Source organism: Panicum virgatum, chromosome 9N, assembly GCF_016808335.1.
Source record: "Panicum virgatum strain AP13 chromosome 9N, P.virgatum_v5, whole genome shotgun sequence".
Taxonomy (NCBI): Eukaryota; Viridiplantae; Streptophyta; class Magnoliopsida; order Poales; family Poaceae; genus Panicum; species Panicum virgatum.
This window is the reverse complement of record NC_053153.1, coordinates 78,811,177-78,833,552: the sequence shown is the minus strand read 5'-3', so window position 1 is coordinate 78,833,552 and position 22,376 is coordinate 78,811,177. Positions and strand designations below refer to the sequence as shown.

Below are 22,376 nucleotides of genomic sequence, written 5' to 3'. Positions count from 1 at the left end.
ACATGGAATCGAAGAGCTGGCTGGCCAGCCAATGATATTTTTTTCTCATACCAAATCAGTACGTCGAACATCAGAGGCATAGCTAGTGGGGGGGGGCAGGTGACTGGGCCCCCTATGGTTCCCAATTTTGCATTATAAATTTGAAATTTGATTAAATTTTTATATAAATTAATATGGTTGGCCCCTCTTAATAATAAAAAAATAAATTCCTGTCTCCGCCCCTGTCGAACATGTATGCCGAACATGTTGAATCCAGTTATACCGATCCAAAGAACATGTTGAATCCAGTTATACCGATCCAATCAGCCAGGGTAATATGAAATAGCGGCACAAGGATCACAGCATCCGGCACATCGCACATCAGAAAAAAAAAACTCGTTTAATCTTTCACGGAAAATTAACTTCTGTTCTACTAAAAAGTAAACCATGACCATTGCACGACCACGACCATCTAGCTCATCTAATATGAAATTTGCAAATCGTTTGCTGCTTCAGGGATCAAGAAGAACACCTAGTGGGAATGGGACTCCTCGTTAGCGGCGGTCGCTTTGACCAATGGCCCGAGCTTGGGCTCCCCGAACATGGTGATGCCCTGGCGGGTCCTGAGGACGGCGTACTCGCCGGCGGCGCGGGCCTTGCTCTTGATGCTGGCCCACTGCGTCCACGCCAGCGCCGTCGTCCTCCAGCCCCGCTGCTGCTCCGTGGACGCGACCGCCTCCTCCTTGATCAGCTGCTCCATGGGCCTCATCGCCTCCTCCACGTGCATCGACGGCGCCGCAGCGACGGCCGGCGCCACCGCGCTCAGCTGCTTGTCCTCCATCACGATCCACGAAGCACTCCCGAGGGACGAGAAGAGATGATCAGGCTAACGAGGAAGGAGAAGATGTTGCTGTTGGCTTTGTTGCTGCTACGTTGCCGAAATCTTTTCTTGAGAAGAAAGACGCTCGAGCGACGGGCGTGGAGGGAAAGACAAGGCCATGTTTAAGCTTGGACCAGGGAAGAAGAAGGAAAAGCGAGAAATAAATATGAAACATTTACTTGGACCGTGGAGCAAGAAAGGAGATTGCTTGGTGGAAAAAAGAAAAGAAAAGAAAAATACCGTCCGCTGCAAGAAGGTTTCGAGCCTGATCTGTTGGCGGCCTTTATTTCATGACGGCATTGCACCCATGGATTTGAATCGTCTCAATTCCCAACCCTGCCCACTGACACGGGTGATCAAACAGGCTCCTCAACCTCAGTCCTCAGCGTACAGAAGGGCAGAAGGCGAACAACTTCAACCGGCCATAGCACAAATCATCCTGCCAGAGCCACAATCATCCTGTAAAACCGTTCATCTGTTTCTTGAAATTCAGTGTTCTAGCTAGCTCAATGAATGTAGGAGTTTCCTGTAAAGCCTTTCATGTGTTTCCTTTTTTTTTGTGATAAATCTTTCGTGTGTTTCTACTTCTGCTAGTTTGCCATTGAAGCCATTTTTTGGTATTTCAACTCGTGTCATTTGATATTTCTTTACAAACTCTCTACTTATATGTGAGAGAACAGAAGCTGAACAAACCATCATACAAATAAATCCACAGCACTTGCTGGAACACAAACACCTCTGTTCTTCAGGTTTTAGATGTGGTTAGGGTGCTTTATCATTGAAGTTCAACTATTGTGCATCCATCGAAATCGAATAAATAGTTCACAACTAATACCAATAACTATATCGCACATCATCTTCCTTGTGTCCTTCATGGTCCTTTTTCTGGATACCAGAGTATTCTGCATATAATGATAAAAAAAAGAGTATTCTGCATATGCATAGTGAAAAACTGGTATGGGCTTATGCAATGTGCGAGAAGCATGAGCAGGAACATTCCTAGTTCTTTTATCTAGTTGAGATGAGATATTCAAATAGATCATGGAATTTCCCCTGGCCAAACATAATATAATGAGGAATTCATCCCAACCAGCTCAAAGACTCTGATCACAATGAAGAAACATGCTCTCAGCCGAAAAGTGGCTAATGATAAAGGCATACTTGCATCTAACCCAAAGATAATTTTGCATAATGCATCAGGGTTTACCACAAGAACAAGTCCCAATTGCTCAGCATACAACCTGAATTTTCATCGCCACTAATGAGCTGATCAAATACGCCGAATCGCTAACGTTACCTAAACGATGCCAGACCGCGAGCTAAGCAGCGAAGCAAATCCACCACCTTTATTATTGGCAGCACTCAAGAACAAATTTTTCTGGTCCTCCTACGCGGCAGCTTTCCCATCAGCGGCCTCCTCCTGGTTGCCCTTGTACTTGTCTAGCGCCGCGCCGGTGAGCCTGCAGATGCGCCACTGCGGGAGCACATCGGCGCCCATCCCCTCGTAGAAGTCGATGGCGTTCTTGTTCCAGTCTAGGACGCACCACTCCACCCGCCCCATCCCGATCTCCGCCGCCCTGCCGGCGACGGCGGAGAGCATCATTCGGCCGAGCCCGCGGCACCGCCAGGGGGCGCGCACGAAGATGTCCTCCACGTACAGCCCGAGAGGAAGGTGGAGTAGTTGGGGAAGCAGATCACGAACCCCGCCGTGACGCGACCGCCGCCGCGCGGCGAGGCGAAGGCGGCGGCCTCCGGGTCCGCGAGCGGGGACGCAGAGAGGTCGAAGCGGCGAGAGGCGATGGTGGAAGATGAGTCCGGGACCACGGGGGACGGAGAGAGGTCGAGGATGAGGGCCGTGAAGGAGGTGAAGGGGGGCGGCGTCGGCGAGGGGAAGAGCGTGGAGGTGAGGAGCTCCTCGGTGGCGGCGAAGAGGTCGGTGAGGAGCTCGAACTCGGCCATCTGGTTGATGAGGCTGTGGATGTGCGGCACGTCGCGGGTGTCCGCCAGGCGGAGCTCCGCCCACACGTCGCCGGAGAAGGTGGTGGAGTTGGCCGGCGCCGCCATCTTGGTCAGGAAGTGGGGTTCGCGGAGAAACGGGGGAGCCGGGGAGATAGGAATGACTGGCGGATTGTGGGTGCGGGATGGTTTGGTTGGTCTGTCCTATTCTTTTAAAAGTATTTTTGTAATAAATTTTAGTTATGTTTGAGTTATACACTTCTACCCATTTAGATATGCCGCAAGTACAAAATATGAATATTCAGGAAAAATCCATAGAACTAAGAGTGTAAATTGATGATTGTTAAGTGCACCTCCAATACTTTTTAATTTAAAATTTTATACTAATTCTCTAAAATAAAAATTTTATTTTATATAATTAATATAAAATTTTGAACTAAACAGAGTTGAAGGTGCACATAAAAATCATCAATTTGCACATAAAACCAATTAACATTAGCTATTTAATAAACATACTTTCAGCTCATTTTTTATTAAAAGTTTCTATTCTCAAATCAAAAATTTCAAATCAGTAGTCAGTAATCATCAGGAGTTTAGCATTTCAACTTAACAATTCATATGCCATTTTGTTAACTGACCAGCTAAAATGCAATTCAAACGTTCGATAATGTTCTAGCATACAAACTTACTGGAGAGTTTTAGAATGACTCCTAGTTTTAACTCGAAAATAAAGATCAAATTAGCTCAAAAATTTTCTGTCCCACATGGCAACATGTCCGGGACATTAAGCATGAAGCGGATAACTTTTCATAGGGCCTAATTGGTTGGCTACTAAAATTGTCGCATGTCAAAATTTGGGCATTGCCAATTTTTGGGCCATCACTTAGTTTGGTGTCAAAAGATGCCCACATCTCACATTAATTCTACCAAAATGGTGGCAAAGTTTTTTGCCTAGATTTTGGTCTACAAAAACTGTGGCATGAAATTTTTTTTGGCAACAAACCAGGCCCATAATAATAACCAAATGAAACGAAAGCAATTTCGTTTGAACTGCAAGTTAAATAAAAACCCCAGCCTCCTCCTACCCGCCGCCATAAACCCTAACGCCCGGAGCTGCGCGCCCACCCCGCCACTCCCACGCCGCCGGCGGCCGCTCGCCATGGTGAAGGCCTACCTCCGCTACGAGCCGGCCCTCACCTTCGGGGTGATTACCTCGCCGGAGTCTAACGTCTGCTACGACCCCTCCGGCCGCCTACTCCTCGCCGCCGCCCTCGACCGCCTCGCCGCCTGGGACCTCAAGCGTGGTCTCCCCTCTGTCTCCTTCGCACCCTCGTCCTCGTCCCCCTCGCTCGCTGTCTCCTGCATCGCCTCCTCCCTCTCCGCCGCCGTCTCCTCCTCGGTACCCCCTCTTCCTGCGTCCACTCCAGTTCCCTTCGAATTTGGCTGGCTCATTCCCGCTTTTGAATTTGGCCTAATTTCGTGCGTTGGTGTTTCATTTGGTATAGATCGCGAGCGGGCACGCGGATGGGAGCATCAGGCTGTGGGACGCGGAAACAGGCGCCTGCGAGGCAACCCTCCACGGCCACCGTTCAGCTTCCTCCGCCCTCCGCTTTGCGCCCTCCGGCACTGTTCTCGCCTCGGGCAGCAAAGACTGCGATGTCATCCTCTGGGACGTTGTTGCTCAGGCTGGGCTCTTCCGCTTGCGTGGCCACCGTGATCAGGTAAAGCAATTTCATGTGCTTCTGTCCCCATTGGGTAGCCTAGATTAGTAGTGATAATTGAGCGGATTACTATGTGTAGGTCACAGATTTGGTGTTCCTTGATTCTGGTAAGAAGCTGGTGAGCTGCTCCAAGGACAAGTTTATCAGGGTTTGGGACCTTGAAACCCAGCACTGTCTCCAAATTGTTGGTGGTCACCGCAGTGAGATTTGGTCTATGGATGTGGATCCTAGCGAGAGATTTTTAGTGTCTGGGTCTGCTGATCCAGAGATGCGGGTGTTTAGAATCCGGCAATCAGTAGAGGAGGGTGAGGATTGGAGCAAGTGGGATGTGCTGAAGCTGTTTGGTGAGATTCCAAGGCAGAGCAAGGAACGAGTGGCAACCATTAGGTTCAATAGGAACGGTAGTCTTGTGGCATGCCAGGTGGCTGGGAAGACAGCATATATTTATAGGGTTCTTGATGAAACTGAAGCTATACGGAAGGCCAAAAGGCGGATGCATAGGAAGAAGGAAAAAGCATCGGCGAAATCTATGATTGCTGAAGGGAATGGTAGTGTCATTGATCCTTTACCAGCTTCAGACTTGCAAAATCCTGCTGTTATTGTCACTGATGTATTTAAGCTCCTTCAAGTTTTGCGGGCTAGCAAGAAAATATGTTCAATTTCATTTTCTCCAAGTAATCCACCAAGAGGCTGCCTTGCCACCTTGTCTCTATCTCTCAACAATAACACGCTCGAGACATATTCAGTGGATAGTGAGAAGGTCTCAAAGATATACTCAATTGAGATGCATGGACACCGTTCTGACATTAGGAATGTCTCCCTTAATTCAGAGGACAACCTCCTGATGTCGACTAGCCACAATGCTGTCAAGATCTGGAATCCTAGTACAGGGGACTGCCTTCGGACCATTGAATCTGGATATGGGCTATGCAGTGCTTTCGTCGGAAATCGATTTGCTCTTGTTGGTACAAAAAGTGGTACTTTGGAGATTATTGATATTGCTAGTGGGAGCTTAACTGAGGTCATAGAAGCACATGCTGGTTCCATACGATCAATTATACCGATTCCAGATGAAGATGGCACTGCCGGTGCGCGGGGATTTGTCACTGGGAGTGCTGATCATGATGTTAAGTTCTGGGAATACCAACAGGTGCAGAAGTCTGCTAATGTGAGTGTTCTGTCTATTTCATATAGAATGCCTCAAGTAATTTTGTTTATCGGTGTCTTCTTGCCTACTTTTCCACAAATCAGCCTCCAATAAAAACATCATTTTGATATTTAATGATTCTTTTTTTACTACCTTCTGTATTATTATTTTTTATTTGCACCAAGCAGCTTATTGATTTCTTTGGTTTATTAACATTGTGTTACAGGATTCTAAGCAGTTGACTGTAACTAACATGAGGACCTTGAAAATGACCGAAGACGTCCTTGCTGTCTCGATCAGTCCACAAGGAAAGCATATTGCTGTTGCTCTATTGGATTGCAATGTCAAGGTATGCTTTTTTTTTATGTAACTGGAAATTTGGAATTGTACTATCATTTAGAATCTTTATAGTTGGATAGTTGGTATGGAATCAGTGTACCCGAACCTCAATCCTAATCCATGATTTGATTGTTTATCTAATCTAGATACTGCTTTTATAGCAACAGGAAAAATCACATTAATAGTATATTTTCATGTCATTATGTTTATTATTCCAGCAGTGTCATGTGGTGTTTGCACAAGGCACTATTTGCTTCGAAACATAAATTGTCAATATAAAGTATGCACACTTGTTAAATCAATAGTTTCAAGATCACCAGTGACTGAACTGCTTGTTGGTACATGAAAACTGTAATTTATCTTTTCCTAATTCTCCTGAAACTGTAAAATGGTGGTGGTTGCTTAGGCAATTCCTCGTATTAGTATCATTTTTCTGACCAAAACTGTGGTCCATAAGGACCTTAACTGCAGCATTTTTACATAGGAACCTGCCCGACTGCCCTCGATTTCTTATTGCTTTGCTTGCCTCTTAATATTGCTATATGCTTATACAGGTATACCACATGGACACACTGAAACATTTTCTGAACCTTTATGGGCACAAACTTCCAGTTCTGTGTATGGACATATCATCTGATGGGGCTTTGATAGTTACTGGCTCCGCAGACAAAAATTTGAAGATATGGGGTATGGATTTTGGGGACTGCCACAGGTCCATATTTGCTCATTCAGACAGGTATATTGTTTGACTTTCAGTCTTTTTCCTTTTTGTTTTGGTTTCAATTATAGAGAATATTTATATATATATACCTTTTGGATGTCTTCACTTTGCAGTGTGATGGATGTTAAGTTCGTGTACAGAACTCATTATATCTTCAGTGTGGGGAAAGATCGCACTGTGAAGTACTGGGATGCTGATAAATTTGAGTTGTTGTTGACACTTGAAGGACATCATGCTGAAGTTTGGTGTCTCACAATCAGCAGTCGTGGTGATTTTATTGTAACAGGTTCCCATGATCGCTCTATCCGGCGTTGGGACCGTACTGAAGAACAACTGTTCATTGAGGTATTTATAATTGTATAGGCGTGGTCCACGTGGATGAAATTTCTTGTTAAGTAGCCTTGTACTGCATTTTTAAGTATATGATTCTAGTAGTTTCTTTAACCTTCCTAGAGTGCCATTTTCACCCTCTAAATCTCCAATATACTGCAGGAAGAGAAGGAGAAAAGATTGGAAGAAACCTTCGAGGCTGATTTAGACAATGATATTGAGTATAGGTATGGGCAGAAAGATGATGCTCCTGAAGAAGGTTCTGTTGGCGTTCCTGGTAGGAAAACAAAAGAGACAGTTACTGCTGCTGATGCAATTATGGATGCACTTGACACTGCTGAGGAAGAACTAAAACGCCTTAATCAGCATAAACTGGTACACTCATATAGTACACCTGGTTCCACATATTAGTAATAGAACATTTGCTTGATCTTCAATTCTTCATGTTCCTCGGTTTTTCAGGAAGAGCAAAATAATGGTAGGGCTGCTAAATTTCAACCTAATGTTATAATGCAAGGGCAATCACCCTCAGATTATGTTCTAAATGTAGTTTCAAGCATCCGCCCAAATGATCTGGAACAGGCCCTCCTGGTACGTTTTTTGTGGACTTCTTAACTGTTTCATTCCACTTGCCCAAACATATGAGGTTATGTTAAAAACTGTGTTCATATCAGATACTTAATGTAGCAAAAGGTGGTTCTGGGTAAAATACAATTAATGTCGCAAAATGTGGTTTCCGGTAAACTACAAATCTACAATATTGTTGTCACCTCTTTCCATCCTGTATGTATAATTAAAGTTAACATCACATGGTTAGATTTGCTAATAGAAGGTGTTTATTTTAATGGCTTCTTGAATTTCAGTGGGTTCAAATTGGAGATCATATTATATTAGTAACTATGCTTCTTATTATCTTTGGTTAATCATCAAATTTATTTCTATGACAATTATCATTTGCTGACATATTTATGTTCCTATCTTTGGAACAGGCATTACCATTCTCAGATGCACTAAAGCTCATGTCTTACTTGAAGGAGTGGTCTATGGTTCCTTCAAAGGTAAAAGAATGCTTTGATATGTAACTTTTTGCTATTATGCCAATCATTACAGTAATGTCCATAACATCATGTCATTACATGCCAGCTTTCTTAATTTTTGCTCACATCGAATACTTCAGGCTGGCATTTTTATTGTAGATTGTGATGTTTACATCTCCTGTTTATGTTATTAGTGTGGGGTCTGCAAAAATGTTTCTTTCTTGTCTTTTGAAGCTCCATTTTCCCAGTTTGTACCACATTATTTTGCATATTCCTTCTGTCCTTAGTGAGGTTTGATTGGTTGTTTCTACAATTCTATTCTTTGAATACAGAACATACATGCTATTGTGTGGGTTTTTGTAGCATTTGATGGTTGTATCTGCAGAAGTTTCAGTTAGTTATCTGCAAATATGGATGTTATATAGCTCATGTACAGTACAATTTTATTTGCTTTGTAAAATTCATGTTTATCAGTTGTGTTTCATAGGCTTCACTGTGTCACAAGTCACAAACATTCCGATTTCCCCATTTTTCCTAATTTCAGCTATAACCTTTGCAGGTTGAGCTTGTCTGTAGGGTTTGCTTAGTTCTCCTTCAGACACATCATAACCAATTGACTACTACACCAGCTGCAAGATCCGTGTTGACAGAGCTGAAGGATATTCTGTACTCAAGAGTAAAGGTAAGTTTTGATCTCTTTGCAGCAATCTACAGGCAACTTTGTAGCAATCAGATGATCATTATACCTCTATCCTCAGGAATGCAAGGATACTATAGGCTTCAACCTTGCCGCAATGGATCATATAAAAGTATGGTGCCCCTTCGTCCTGCGTGCAATTTTTTGCTAGTAGCTATCTTTAAGTTTAGCTGATACATCTCGTACACCCACCTTTTAGGAATTGTTGGCAATGAGATCAGATGCACCTTTCCGTGATGCGAAAACAAAACTCATGGAGATCAGGCAGGAGCTGTCGAAACGGTCAGATAGGCCTGACGGGAATGAGAGAAGGAAAAAGAAGAAAAAGAAAGCGTCAGGAGAAAGTTGAGCCTTGGGCAAAAGGGCAAAGCAGGACAAGAATGTCGTTTTGTTGACCTCTTGTGCTCGTTCCCTTGGTTAACGAGGGTGCAGAATTTTTGACAGATGAGTGTAATCAGAAAAATGCGTTGACATAAAATTCGTTTTTTGAGCAACCAGTCTGGTCATTCATGTTCGATTTAGTCCTACGTTACAAAAGTTAAGGTCCATCTAATCTCGGCCATTGATCTAATAACTGTGACTGTTTAAGATACTTCTAGATATATCTCGTCGAGTCCGTTCCCGAGTGCCCCACGGCGGAAAGCCAGGCATGTGATGATTTGGATGATAGAAGATGAGAATGATGCTAAAAGCCCGTTTGTGCTTCCAGCTGCCCAACGAGTACAATATTCTTTGTGCATTTTTTGACAAGAAAAAAAAATCAATTTACTCACTTCAAGTATAGACAAAATCTAAATAACCTCCTAAATTATAATTTAGTTCAATTTGTAAACTTGACAATTTAGACATTTTAACCCATATACAATTTGTCTTTTTTTTCTCCATACACACATTGAATTTTAGTTTCAAATTTTGTATGTTAGTAGTAGATGTCATAATGCATATTAAAAAAAATTATTCTAATTTTTTCATCGTTTTTCATATAATTTTGTATTGTAATGATTAATTTATATTATTAAAATATTCTAATCTATCAAAATAATGATAAAAATTATAATGTATTTTTCTAAATTGTGCTCGGATGTGTACTATCATCTTATAAAATTTTAACTTAAAACTACACCTATGTATCAAGAAATGAAAAAGATAAATTATATTAGAAGGTAATTTGAATCAAATGATATAGTTGAAGGTGTAAAATAAACAATTTCTCTAGTTGAGATGGTTATCCCAACTTTAGCTATCGTTCAGGAAGTAATTCAAACTTTTTCATTTTTGTCACGAAGCTAAGATTTCTCGACGAACAGGATCGAGAGGGTTTCTATATGCTCCCCACATTCGAGCTTGTCAAGGCTGCCGTTAAGACAAACACACCACAGCACCAGGCAAAGCATGCATGTAGATGACAAAACTTCAAGTATGTAGCAAAATATATATAACTTAAAAAGAAAATAAACATCTTCTCCACGGGCCTTGCATACAATAAGTCTACCATACCATAAGTATATATAAGCTACGTAACAGCAGAGCTGCTAATTTAACTGTATAAGTCATCATCGTCCGCCGCGGATGCGAAGGGGTCGGCCGCACCAGCAGGGCCTGCCGCTGCCGCCGGTTGGTCAGCGAACCGGAACTCGGTGCCGAACCCGCGAGACTGCTGGAGCGTCTGGGCGAAGGCTTGGTACTTGCGGATGTCAGCGTCGCTCACGCTCCGGCGCGCATACTTCATCGACTCCTCGAAGTGAACAGCCTTGATCTCAGCAATTTCGTCCACCTCGTCTTCCTCCATGGCCTCAGGGTTGTCCTTCCTACGCCTCTCCCTCTCGATGTCCTGAAATCAGATATTTCGGTTAGCAAGCGGGCATATAACCTTGCTTCTAGCATACTTTAAGAGCAAGAGCAAAAGGGGTTTTACCATCTCAATGTTCTCCCTGATGGCATACTTGCACGCACGCTGGCAGATCTCAGTGATATCTGCACCGCTGAATCCTTGGGTGTACTTGGCAAGAGCGTTCAAGTCAACATCATTAGCCACAGGCGACTTCCTGAGGCAGGCTTTGAAGATCTGGAGCCTTGATTGGTCATCGGGCAGGGGGATGTAGATAAGCTGATCAAGACGCCCTGGCCTGAGCAAAGCAGGGTCAATGATGTCTGGCCTGTTGGTGGCACCAATGATGAAAACAGTCTTCTTGGCATTCATGCCATCCATCTCAGTCAACAGCTGGTTCAACACTCTGTCAGCAGCACCTCCAGCATCACCAACGCTGCTTCCCCTCTGAAATACACGCAAAATATCAGTCATAACTAAGTTACAGGGAGCCAACCATGTATGCACAAGAGCATAACCAATAGACAATACCTGAGTAGCAATGGAGTCAAGCTCATCAAAGAAGAGAACACATGGGGCGGACTGCCTAGCCTTGTCAAAAATCTCACGGACATTGGCCTCACTCTCACCAAACCACATGGTAAGCAGCTCAGGTCCCTTCACACTGATGAAGTTAGCCTGGCATTCATTAGCAATTGCCTTGGCCAACAGAGTCTTTCCACAGCCAGGAGGGCCGTAAAATAGAACACCCTTTGAAGGAGACATTCCAAACTTCTCGAATTTCTCTGGATGCTCCACTGGATATTGAACAGTCTGCAAGAATTTGAAGTTATTAAAAATGATAACTAAGGTTTAGCAATTTAATAGCCAAACCAATGTATGGGACAAAAATACCTCCTGAAGCTCCCTCTTGACGTTCTCCAGGCCACCAATATCATCCCAAGAGACATTTGGAACTTCAACAACCTGAACAAATAAGTTCAATGTTAGCCTCTGGAACAAGTAAACTTTTATCACAACAAAGAAACGAAGTTACTCCTGGAGATACTCACAGTTTCACGCAGAGCAGACGGGTTGCTTGTCCCAAGTGCAGTCTTGAAATGATCATTTGAGACAGCCATAGAGTTGAGTATCTCGGCATCTATTGTTTCATCCTCAAGATCTATAATATCCATCTTCTCACGAATGCACTGAAGAGCAGCCTCAGTACAAAGGGCAGCAAGATCAGCACCAACGTAACCATGGGTATCCTTGGCAATGTGCTCCAGGTCAACCTGAAACAGAATGGTTGTGCAATTGAGATTGGTTTCAAAACTGGAGAAATTATACAGAAAACCAAATCACCACATAAGTATATCTGAGAAAGTCACTTACATCTTCAGCAAGCTTCATGTTTTTGGTGTGAATCCGAAGAACCTCAAGGCGCCCAACTTCATCCGGAACACCAATATCAATCTCACGGTCAAACCTACCAAACCTTCTAAGAGCAGGATCGATACTGTTCGGACGGTTTGTGGCCCCCATAACAATGACATGCGCGCGAGACTTGAGGCCGTCCATGAGAGTCAAAAGTTGTGAAACAATACGCCTCTCAACTTCTCCATGGGTCTTCTCTCTCTTAGGTGCTATGGAATCTAACTCATCAATGAAAATGATGGAAGGTGCATTCTTCTCAGCTTCTTCAAAAGCCTTTCTGAGATTGCTCTCGCTTTCTCCTGCTAGCTTAGACATGATTTCCGGTCCATTGATCAGAAAGAAGAAAGCACCTGTCTCATTTGCTACAGCTCTAGCAATAAGGGTCTTGCCAGAACCAGGAGGCCCATACAGCAATATGCCCTTTGGTGGCTTCACACCAATGGACTTGAAAAGCTGGGGATGACGCAGTGGAAGTTCAACCAGTTCTCTGATTTGGGCCATTTGCTTCCTAACTCCTCCAACATCATCATAGCCAACCTCATCGAGTCTTTCCTCATCATCCCTCTTAATAGGCTCACCTTCACAGAATATCTCTGTATCTGGTGCAACAATACAATACTCTGCAGGGTCAGTCTCTATAACTTTGAATTCTACACTTCTCATACCACCCCTGACAAGGAAAAGGTCTCCTTTTCTCAAAGGACGATAGGCTTCAAGGAAGTATGCTGAAAGATCAAAGATAAAGGCAATGTTAGAAAAAGATAACACATTAAAACAGACAAGAAAGTTGCGAAAGAATTTCAACATGCCCAGTGGTCTCTCTCTATCATATAGAAATCAGGCACACATATATCAAGGTATTTTACATGCCATTTACGAACAATCCAATTAGCCTATTAAAAGATGCTAGTTCAAACATGCAACCAAATAACAAAAACTAACACCAACACCCACGCAATGCAGAACTGAACTTGTCTATAGTACCACAAAATCTGTCAAATTACATATAGCTATAAAATAACTAACATAAACTCATCTATCAAAATTGATCAAATTGCCACAAGAAATGTGTGTCCAAAAGAACTGTGCAACAGGCTAAAAGCACTCATAAAGAAATCTTACGTTTCAGGAAGGCATCAAATAAGTTGCCAGTAATGCCTTCAATCGTGTCATCAAATGGAAGTATGTGTACACGCTTCCCATACTTGACATCTGGGCATTGATGGACAGAAACCACATCACCAAGTCGTACCCTCAAGTTCTTCCTGACAACCTTGTTCATCCTGATTTTTGGCTCCTCGCAAGTGTCATCTGCAAGCACGATGCAGATAGTGTCCTTCCTCTTCTTACCCTGTCATGATGTGATCCAGAAGACCAGAATGTTACCAGACAAAAATCAAGTGGCAGTGACCACATTTTCTAGGGCAAATTCAAAATAAAATTCTGCTGGTAAAAGAGCTTGCATATGAGAAATTAAGAGTATTATCCATAATGTGCAAGTAACATTATCCAAAAGGCTATGTTGTTGTTGTTGTTGTTGTTGTTGTGCAAGTAACAACATGCAGAATTTGGAAACAGGTAAAGCTCGACCACCACATTATGAAGCAAGGGAAATTTTAAGTTAGTGATGCCCAGCTCCCAAAAAATTAACTCAAGGATATGTTATGCACACTGTTATCAACTATCTATTTGCAACCTTCAATTGACCTCAGCATCATTAAAAAACATGCCTCCAGCAGCAACCACAGTTAATATGGTGAACAGAATCAAAATAATTTATTACAGGTCCAAAAAGTTTCATAGTTACAAGCAAAAGGAAAAATAACAAACAATTGTCTTTGCAGTAACTATCACATGGTTACAGAGCCTTGCAGGTAGGGAACCCTACCCTTTAATTTCTAGCAACAGAGATGATGGCATAACGACCAACACTAGAAGGAAGACCGTCACAAGGTCGATATTTCGAAACCCAACCAGCTAAAATTTATCAATTTCACCTACCGAGCAGTAAGTTTATCTGTCTAAGCTTACAAACTAACAAGTAGAAATTTCACAGGGATTTGTAATCTAAACAGATGAACCACCAGAATCCAAGCCCCCTTAATACAATCGAAACATAAGAGTCGACGAGGTAAAGGGCTCATCCGTACCTTGAGCAGGACAGTGTCGCCGCGGAAGAGCTGGAGGCGCTCCATGGTGTCCGGGTGCAGTGCGACGACGGAGTTGTCATCACTGGTGGCCTCGTCGACCACCAGTCGGTTCGGCGACTTCTTCCTCTCGAGGATCGCCGTAGAATAGTCCTTCTTATCCTTCCTGCTCCACACCCCACCAGAGTGTCAAAAAAAAAATCGCCCGAAAAAGCCCCCCCAAAACCCTCTTCCGCACCAACAGCAACAGATCGAAGCCCAGGGCGCGGCGGCCAGATCGGGGCGGGTACTCACGGATCGGAGGAAGACGCGCCTTGGCTCGCCATGGCTATCGAATTCGACGAGAGAGACGGGATGGCGACAGATATTTGCGGGTGCTTTGGGCCCCGAGGCGAGGGGATTAGCTCGCCTTTATAACTTCTTTCTTGCAGCAGGGGTTCGTCTGCTCGGTACTTCTCTACGTGTCGGGCTCGGCTTGTGGGCCGTTTGGAGTCAATGACTTGCGGGCCCAAGGCCTTGGTGGTCCCACCTGTGAGTGGAGTTCGGGTCGGCTCTGGGCCTCTGGGGAGAGGAGAGGGCCGGGCCGTGGCCGACTAGGAGACTGGGGGTGGGGGTCCGTTGCGTGGGGTGGACGGGCCCACATGGAAGATTCTGGCGGATGTGCTGAGTTGAGGGTGGATTAACTTGCGAGGTAGCCATCCCGATGCCGACGCAGCCTCCTAAGCTTGCGATCTCCACGGATCTGCGCACACGATTGTCGGACCCCAGGGCCGCTGCAACCCCGCCTCCACGGAGCCTGCTGGGGCGCAGGCCTCGCTCGAGGCTCGAGCCATGGGACACCTCCAAGGAGTAGATGGGGGAAGAGAAACGAGCGTTGCGGTGGGCGACGATGGGAAAAGGGGCTGCGATGTTTCTGGGTTCTGGCGATTTCATTTTTCTTCTCGGAGTAGCGAACCTATCAATTCCAACAACAGATGGTACACCGTACAATTCTGCGCGGAAGTGGGTAGTGAAGCGCCACTATCGCGAGGAAAACAACTAACACCCACACAACGATATTAACTACGAAAAGGGAGTCATCAGAGTCTTGCGCCATGCGGAACTTCCTGTGCGTGACCCTAATCCACAGGCAAGGCTGGGTACAGGACGGTACCCTACTCGACGTCTTCGGGAACGTAGTCTGGATCTTCCTCTGAAAAAAATTAAGAATGGGGTGAGTACAAACATACTCAGCAAGTCCAACCACACCCACGAAGGGGATATAAACAGAATATAATGCACAGGGTAAATCAAGGATAAGACTAGGGTTTAATTTGCGGAAAATAATATTTTATGCAGGGGTTCATTTGTAAGAAATGATTTTCAAATCAAGTTTTTCTTGCACCGAGTAACACGTAGTGTTGACCCACACAGGATTCAAGTTTTAAGCTGCTACCGGACTCCTCATCCGTCGTAGCACACGGCACAACTGCCGGACACTTTTCCCAAAATAACTCACGCCAACACATCCCTTCCCAGAATAAACACTAGTTGCGTGACCACACTGTAACTCGCCCAGTACCGTCGGCAAGGCTATTCGAATAGATTTTAACTCTGCAGAGGTGTGCAACTTTACTCACAAGCGGGGTACCACAGCTCGAGCACCGTAGTGTCGGTGTAGATCCCAACAAAGCCATTACCCACCTTAGCTAGACCTGACTAGCCATCACGGGATCCACCAAGGGGTCATTGACCTATCACAGAGGTTGTAACCGGGGCATAAGTCACACAGAGCTAATCCCTTCTCCTTGATCACCCGTTGCTCTCAGCTCTCCTGATGGCTATCAGACTAACTAGTGGGGTTTATGCTAAGCCGTTGCCCATTTAACGGTCGAGTGATTTGCACGATAGTGGAGTTAGGTGAGATGACACATCAACTCGGTCCTTAATTGTGACAAAATGGATATCTCCCTTCCTTACTCTGCCACACAGGCACGACCACACCAGTCGGCAAATCACACAGAAATGCCATCCATTCCGTCTAAACGCATCTTTCGAAATTCCACATTTCTCCCTTCCCACACACTCACACATTTTCTTTATAAAACAAGTTGTATTGTGTATAAGGTCCTAAGCGTTCTAGCAACGATTAACGTCCAAACAAAACACATTCAGACATTAATCTAAGTGGTCAAGGAATGGTTATAACAAATCAAGGGGTGACTATCCAACCATGTTTTCAGCAGGCGAAACATATACAATTTTATAAAACAAGCCAATAGGTTGTGTTTATAAAAACTAGGACAAAAACATGCATCAAAGGATGGGATTGAACTTGCCGTCTTCAAATCCTTCCGGGGATTCCTGATCGAAGTGTTGTCCTTCGGGCTCGGGGTCGCAAAACTGGTCCTCATTCGCTTGCTCGCAGTACTGCTCGTCGATGGGCTCTCCTTTGTTCATACCGTGATCTACGACGTATACAAACAAGCACACAATCAAGAAAAAGAAATAAAAGTTTTATCGTTGAGCTCGAATCGGAAACGATTAGGATATGGAGACAGGGGTAATATTTTTGGGCGGTTTCCTAAAGGTTTGGCCAAAACTATGTTAGGATTGGCGTGGTAAAGTTTTAGGTCGATCGGAGATCGTTTGGCGCATGAAATGATAGGTTACAGAGAGGTTTAGGGATCGAGCGGGGGTTCAAGGGCCTTTTTGTAAATATTTTTGAGGGGTAAGGGCTTGGTTGTAATTTTTGAAAACATTGGGGCCACTCTGGAAAGGTGTAGGGGTATAAATTGAAATTGTGCTTTTATTGTGGAAGGGTTTATTTGCGAATATAATAAAGGGCAGTGATTCATTTGCAAAAAGGTAAAAGAGTGGAATGGCTCTTTATAGAATAGAGGAAAGGGAAGGGGGTTTTGGGCAAAATAGCCCTTCTTCAACCTCCCTCCCGTTCCTCTCCCGTGAAACAGAGGAGGGGGAAGGGGGCGACGGTGGCGCCCTGCTCCGGCGAGCCAGGGCGCGACGGCGGCCGGGAGGAGGGGAAAGAGAGAGAGGGTGACGAGGAGAAGTGATTCCCCTTCTCGATTCGGGTGGTGGTGGCCTGGAGAGGCGGCGCCAAGGCGGAGGGCGGCGACCGGCTCTGGCCGGCGCGACGGCGACGCTGCGGGGCTTGGCGGCGGCCAGGGCTAGGGGCAACGCGGAGAGGAGGCCGAGGGGGTTCCCATCCCCTACCCACCTCGAGCAGGAGCAGCCTATAGAGGCGCGCCCATGGTGGACGGCGGAGGCGAGCAGAGCAGCTTGCGGCGGCGGCGCTCGGGGGCAAGGGGAGAGCTGCGCGGTGGTGGAGGTGGTTTGTGGTGGTGATGAGCGACGCGAGGGGCCTCTTATAGACCAGGGAAGGCGGTGGAGAGGGCGAGGCGATGGTGGCGGCCGGCGAGCCTCGTGGGCGCCATTAATGGCGTTTGGGGCTGGCTCGGCGCTGCGCTGCTCGAGCGTCGAGGCGAGCAGTGGGGTGTGATGGCGCGTAGCGGGGACGGGACGTCTCGGGCAGGTGTGAGCGATTGCAGTGGCGAGCACAGGGAGGTGGCAGCGGCGGCGTGCGGCGTGCGCGCGCGTGCGCTGGTGCCCGGGCAGAGTGCGTGGCGGCGCTGTCGCTAGGCGACGGGCGGCGTGGCGAACGCACGTGGGCGCGGTGCTTGGCGTGCGTGGGCGGGGCCGGGAGCAGAGGCGAGCGGGACCGGGGCGGCCGGCGAGCGGCGCCGCCACGCGGTGCGCGTGCGCATGGGCAGGAGCGGCGTGCGGCGGCGAGCTGAGCAGCGCGCGGGGGAGAGCGGCAGAGGGGAGGGAGGAAGGAGAGAGGGAGAGGGAAAATAAAATGGAAAAGAAAAGGGAAAATGGAAAATGAAAAAGAAAAGGGGAAGGGAGAGAGAAGAGAGAGAGGGAGAGGTTCGCGCCGGCGCTGATCGCGGCGACGACCGCGGGGCCGGTCGGCCACGCTCAGCGGTCGCGTGCGCGCGCGGACGAGGCCACAGGGAAAGGGGGTCGGGGGTTGGAAATCGGACGTTTGGAACAGAGAAAGATTCCGGGAATTAGTGTTCAGGGTTTCAGGAGGATTTTGAGCTCAACGATGAAATTTTTTTTGGAAAAAAATATATTTTAGTGCGTGATTTAATTTTGATAGATTTTCGGGATGTCACAAGTAGGCTTGGTCGTGAGTGGCGAGGGGAAGAAAAAGAAGTTCACGATGGTTTTTTTTTTTGGGTTCGTTCTTTCTTTATCGAGTATAATCCGCCGGTAATTTCTTTAACATGTCTATCCATGGTGGGACTCATATTATCTGATGTTTTGTAAAGTTGCATTCTTTCTAGACAATTTGCAAACTCTAAAATTACATTCTTTCATAGACGGAGGTAGTTGTACCTTTTCTTTTTTAACCCCAGTTCCAATCGGAGGAAGGAAAGCCTGTGATGGAAGAAATCCACGTCTCCCTAATATAGTAGTACTGTTGTAAGATACGCCGTGCAATTCAGCAAAATTCGTTACCGAGATTGAACTGTTTTGGGGGCAGATATTCGTTATAGTGCCAAGTTCCTGGGGTCCTCCTAGCAGGTTTAGGTTGAACATCATCAACAGACAAATTACGGATCTAAATATAGTACAATTAACAACACTTAGTTCAGCTCGATTCTTCCATTGCCCAGGAAGAATGTACCACTTTGTAATTTGAGTGCCCTTAAAAAGGGAATAAAGGGAAAGGAAAAAACAGAAACAATCAGATTACCAGTTGTTGCAACATCAGAGGATAGGTATTCAATACCAAAGAGTCTCCACAATTAACAGAATGGAATAAGCTTTACATGAGCGTCCGTCTAACACACAGTACCCATACATATGGGCGGACATGCATTACATGGTACAAACTTTGTATTTGTGTAGCTCTTCAATGCACATGGGTTTTTGTCAGGACATCGTTGGCCTAGGCAACCTCTTTGCAATTTCCTGTCCCAGGAACATGGTCATGTTAGGAGGATGTTCACCACAGATGCATACTGGTAATGATATAGCTACAGAGTAAGATTTCAAACTGAAAACAAATTTATGAGAATAATATTTGACTGGTAAAACAGAAGTGGTGTATTATTTTTGGGAGTCAAAAAATGAATCTGCATATCATAACGATAACCCAAGCAGTTCATGCAACAAAAGATCAAGAAATGAGGGATTCAAGGCACCAAAGCTTTGTTGTTATTAACAGTTCCAGCTAGGTTTGCTTCCCCTCTAGGCCTCTTATACGTTGTTGATTTCAAAACAAATAGCTTTCTATACTCAAAGCATACCTCAAATAGTTGGTTTATATTATCTGCTGTCTTTGCTGACGTCTCGATAAAAAACATATTGTTCTTCTCTGCGTACTCCTGTGCATCCTGCAACAAGGACACAGTATCGTCAACAACGCATAGTAGCCAAACTACAACATCTCTCACGTGGAAACGAGCGTATATTCTTACCTGTGAAGATACACTTCGATTCTCATGCAGGTCAGCCTTATTGCCAACCAAAACCATTACAATACCAGGACTACCATGCTTCTGAAGTTCCTGCAGCATGAGAAAGAAAAACATAAAGTTAAATTTAACCTCAAATCGAGAACAGTGTACAGACCATAATCATATTGCAGACCACTGAGATTGAATACAATCACTAAGTCAGTTTCTCCGATAAAACAATATATTCAAGGTGTACACTCTTCTAAATTCTAATGCTGCTCAGGTATAATCAGTTAAATAACAGACGATAGTATCCAAGTCAATCCATTTATGATCCATACCAGTAGTATTATAATAGAAACCAAGCACAGACTCAGAAGAGAAGAGAGTTGCTCATAGTTTACCTTTACCCAGTACTGTGCTTTGTTAAATGATTCCGGACTAGTTATATCATAAACAACAATTGCAGCAGCAGCTCCTCTGTAGTAAAGTGGTGCCAAGGCAGCATACCTGAAATTCACCAGTTGACAGTTTCTTGATTGAGGCAAAAAAAAAAGCATGTGCTTGCAAAGAAGATGGATCAAATATGCGTAGTATACTATCAGAAATCTTCTGCCTACATTCCTAGAACTGTGTTGTGAAGTCAATGACATATTAGTTATACCAAACATGTTTACAGTACCAAAGTACCAAATACGTACCTCTCTTGGCCAGCAGTATCCCAAATTTCAAATTTCACTATTGTTGAGTCTTCCAATGCCAATGTTTGTGATAAAAAAGATGCACCAACAGTTACCTACAATAATTTGAGAAGGTAAGTTGGGGAAAGGAAATTCTACAAGCAGAAGTAGCTTGTCTTTCATTCATGACTTAATCTTATCAAAATAGTAAATCACCTTGGAAGTAGGATCAAACTGACCACGAACAAAGCGAAGAACGATGCAGCTTTTCCCAACACCTGAGTCTCCCAGTAATACCAACTATGACATGAAAAGGATGAAAACAAAAAACGCTAATTAGGTTTTCAGTAGATAGATCACAATTTGGTGAAGACTTGATACTTGGCAGGGCCACTAATGCAATGAATGTAATAACTTTCTTAATCAAGAGTGTGCAATGATCCATGGACACATATATGTCCCTGTTGCTACTATTTAGGCTACAAATAATGCATACTAACAAACAAAATGATCACAATCTCAAAATACATCACTTCAATATATTTTATGCGACAAAAATGCTGCAAATAATTTGATTCTTTTAAAATTGTTATAAACAAATACAATACATACGGCAATGTGTATGGCATACATCTCTGAAGAACATACAAAACAGGTTAAATGTGGCACGATGCTTGTGCACCCCACCTTGTGCAAAATACTTCCCCATGAAAAACAAGCTGAGTATGGACATTCAACGCTTGTGGTAGTTAAAACGATGCCCTAAGATAGCAAGCATACTAAACTACATCACGGTAATCGATAATGATCAGCCACAGAAAGCTGAAACTTCTTGATTACATTACCTATTGCAATATGCAAATTCACTCGGTCCCCAAAAACCCTTGACTGAGATGCAATAGTAAGCAAATGCATAACTTACAGCTGGTATTATAGTATCCAAACCTTAAGATTAGGTAGACAACTTTCAGTACATATACTTTGAGTAATTAAATGTTTTCCTTCAGTGACTATTATTGAACACCTTGCCTCTAGAATCTTGTAGAGGTGAGCCTAAATATACAGCTGGCATGCCGATACCGCAAGCAATTCAAAACCAAGAGAAATAAAAAAAATTACAGAAGAAATCAACCACTATAATTTACAGAAGGTAAAGAGGCCGGAACATGACTAACCTTAGCACGCAAGTCCTTTGAATCAGTGGCAGAAGAGGTATCGTTGTTGACAGTGTTCAGCCCTCCTGTACTTCTAGCTGAATGGAGAAATAACAAATGTGTTATATACTTATACATTAACAACTTTGACTATCTTCTGTTCCAGCTGCAAATTGTGCCCAACCGCATATTCTATAACACTTTTATAAACCTTGTTGTCGCATTAAATCCCCAAATTAACTAAGCAAAGCAATTAAACACACCATCCACCGTCCACACTTAACCGGGCTTCATGAACGCAGTGATTTCGGTGGATGCGAGTCACAGCCACGTCGCTCCAAAGCAATCGAATTGATCCACTAAACACAGCTCAAAACCCTACAAGTACTCTACGAATTGAGCAGATTCGTTGCCTAAACCACTGCAGATCAAACCCCCACGGGAACCAGCGTTGATCAGTCCCCGTCGCTCACTAATCGAAGACCCAATGTAACAATTCCACACTGCAACCTGCAAAACTTTAAATACTCGAGGTAGGAGGTGCTAACCTGGCACGGAGGGCGAGCAACCCATATCTCACGCTGCCCGCCGGCGTCGACGGGGCTAGCGCGCCCGGGGACGATGGCGGCGACCGGCGGGGAGAGGGGAGGATCGGGCCCTGGCCTGCCTCCGGGTCGGTCCGCCGCAGTTTGTCCGTTCTCGTCGCTGGGCTCTGAATCTGCACGCGCGACGCGTGCTCGGGGAAAGCGGGGGCAGGCAGGTCGTTGGGCAATCGGACGGGTTGGGTCGCTTGTCAGTGAAAGACCGGGACACGAGTTTATCCACAACGTTGGGCCGGGCTGGCTTGCCAGAATGGACCTCAGGCATTCGGTGGTC

The 22,376-nt window shown here is 44.9% G+C and overlaps 4 protein-coding genes and 1 pseudogene across 4 annotated transcripts; 1 reads left to right on the top strand and 4 right to left on the bottom strand.

The window, feature by feature from the left end:
* Positions 1-335: 335 nt before the first annotated feature.
* On the bottom strand, positions 336-1,770 carry LOC120692733. Its single transcript, XM_039976116.1, has one exon. It carries the CDS (start codon positions 818-820, stop codon positions 512-514), a length of 309 nt encoding a protein of 102 aa, XP_039832050.1. The 5' UTR covers positions 821-1,770; the 3' UTR covers positions 336-511.
* A 217-nt stretch (positions 1,771-1,987) lies between these two features.
* On the bottom strand, positions 1,988-3,009 carry LOC120692732 (annotated as a pseudogene).
* An 833-nt stretch (positions 3,010-3,842) lies between these two features.
* On the top strand, positions 3,843-9,360 carry LOC120690315 (WD repeat-containing protein 3-like). The gene is made up of 12 exons (XM_039972923.1): positions 3,843-4,214; positions 4,321-4,536; positions 4,616-5,704; positions 5,910-6,032; positions 6,577-6,758; positions 6,857-7,088; positions 7,236-7,448; positions 7,536-7,664; positions 8,063-8,131; positions 8,670-8,792; positions 8,869-8,919; positions 9,007-9,360. Exons 1-12 carry the CDS (start codon positions 3,975-3,977, stop codon positions 9,154-9,156), a joined length of 2,817 nt encoding a protein of 938 aa, XP_039828857.1. The 5' UTR covers positions 3,843-3,974; the 3' UTR covers positions 9,157-9,360.
* Positions 9,361-10,185: 825 nt separating this feature from the next.
* On the bottom strand, positions 10,186-14,659 carry LOC120691453 (cell division control protein 48 homolog D-like). The gene is made up of 9 exons (XM_039974528.1): positions 14,493-14,659; positions 14,202-14,364; positions 13,174-13,402; positions 12,010-12,776; positions 11,688-11,909; positions 11,530-11,601; positions 11,167-11,448; positions 10,723-11,082; positions 10,186-10,638 (listed from the first exon to the last, which is right to left on the bottom strand). Exons 1-9 carry the CDS (start codon positions 14,522-14,524, stop codon positions 10,345-10,347), a joined length of 2,421 nt encoding a protein of 806 aa, XP_039830462.1. The 5' UTR covers positions 14,525-14,659; the 3' UTR covers positions 10,186-10,344.
* Positions 14,660-18,822: 4,163 nt separating this feature from the next.
* Positions 18,823-22,283, bottom strand: LOC120691454 (ras-related protein RABF1-like). Its single transcript, XM_039974529.1, has 8 exons — positions 22,049-22,283; positions 21,522-21,598; positions 20,563-20,646; positions 20,368-20,462; positions 20,071-20,176; positions 19,688-19,777; positions 19,517-19,603; positions 18,823-19,178 (listed from the first exon to the last, which is right to left on the bottom strand). Exons 1-8 carry the CDS (start codon positions 22,071-22,073, stop codon positions 19,140-19,142), a joined length of 603 nt encoding a protein of 200 aa, XP_039830463.1. The 5' UTR covers positions 22,074-22,283; the 3' UTR covers positions 18,823-19,139.
* Between the last annotated feature and the right edge of the window lie 93 nt (positions 22,284-22,376).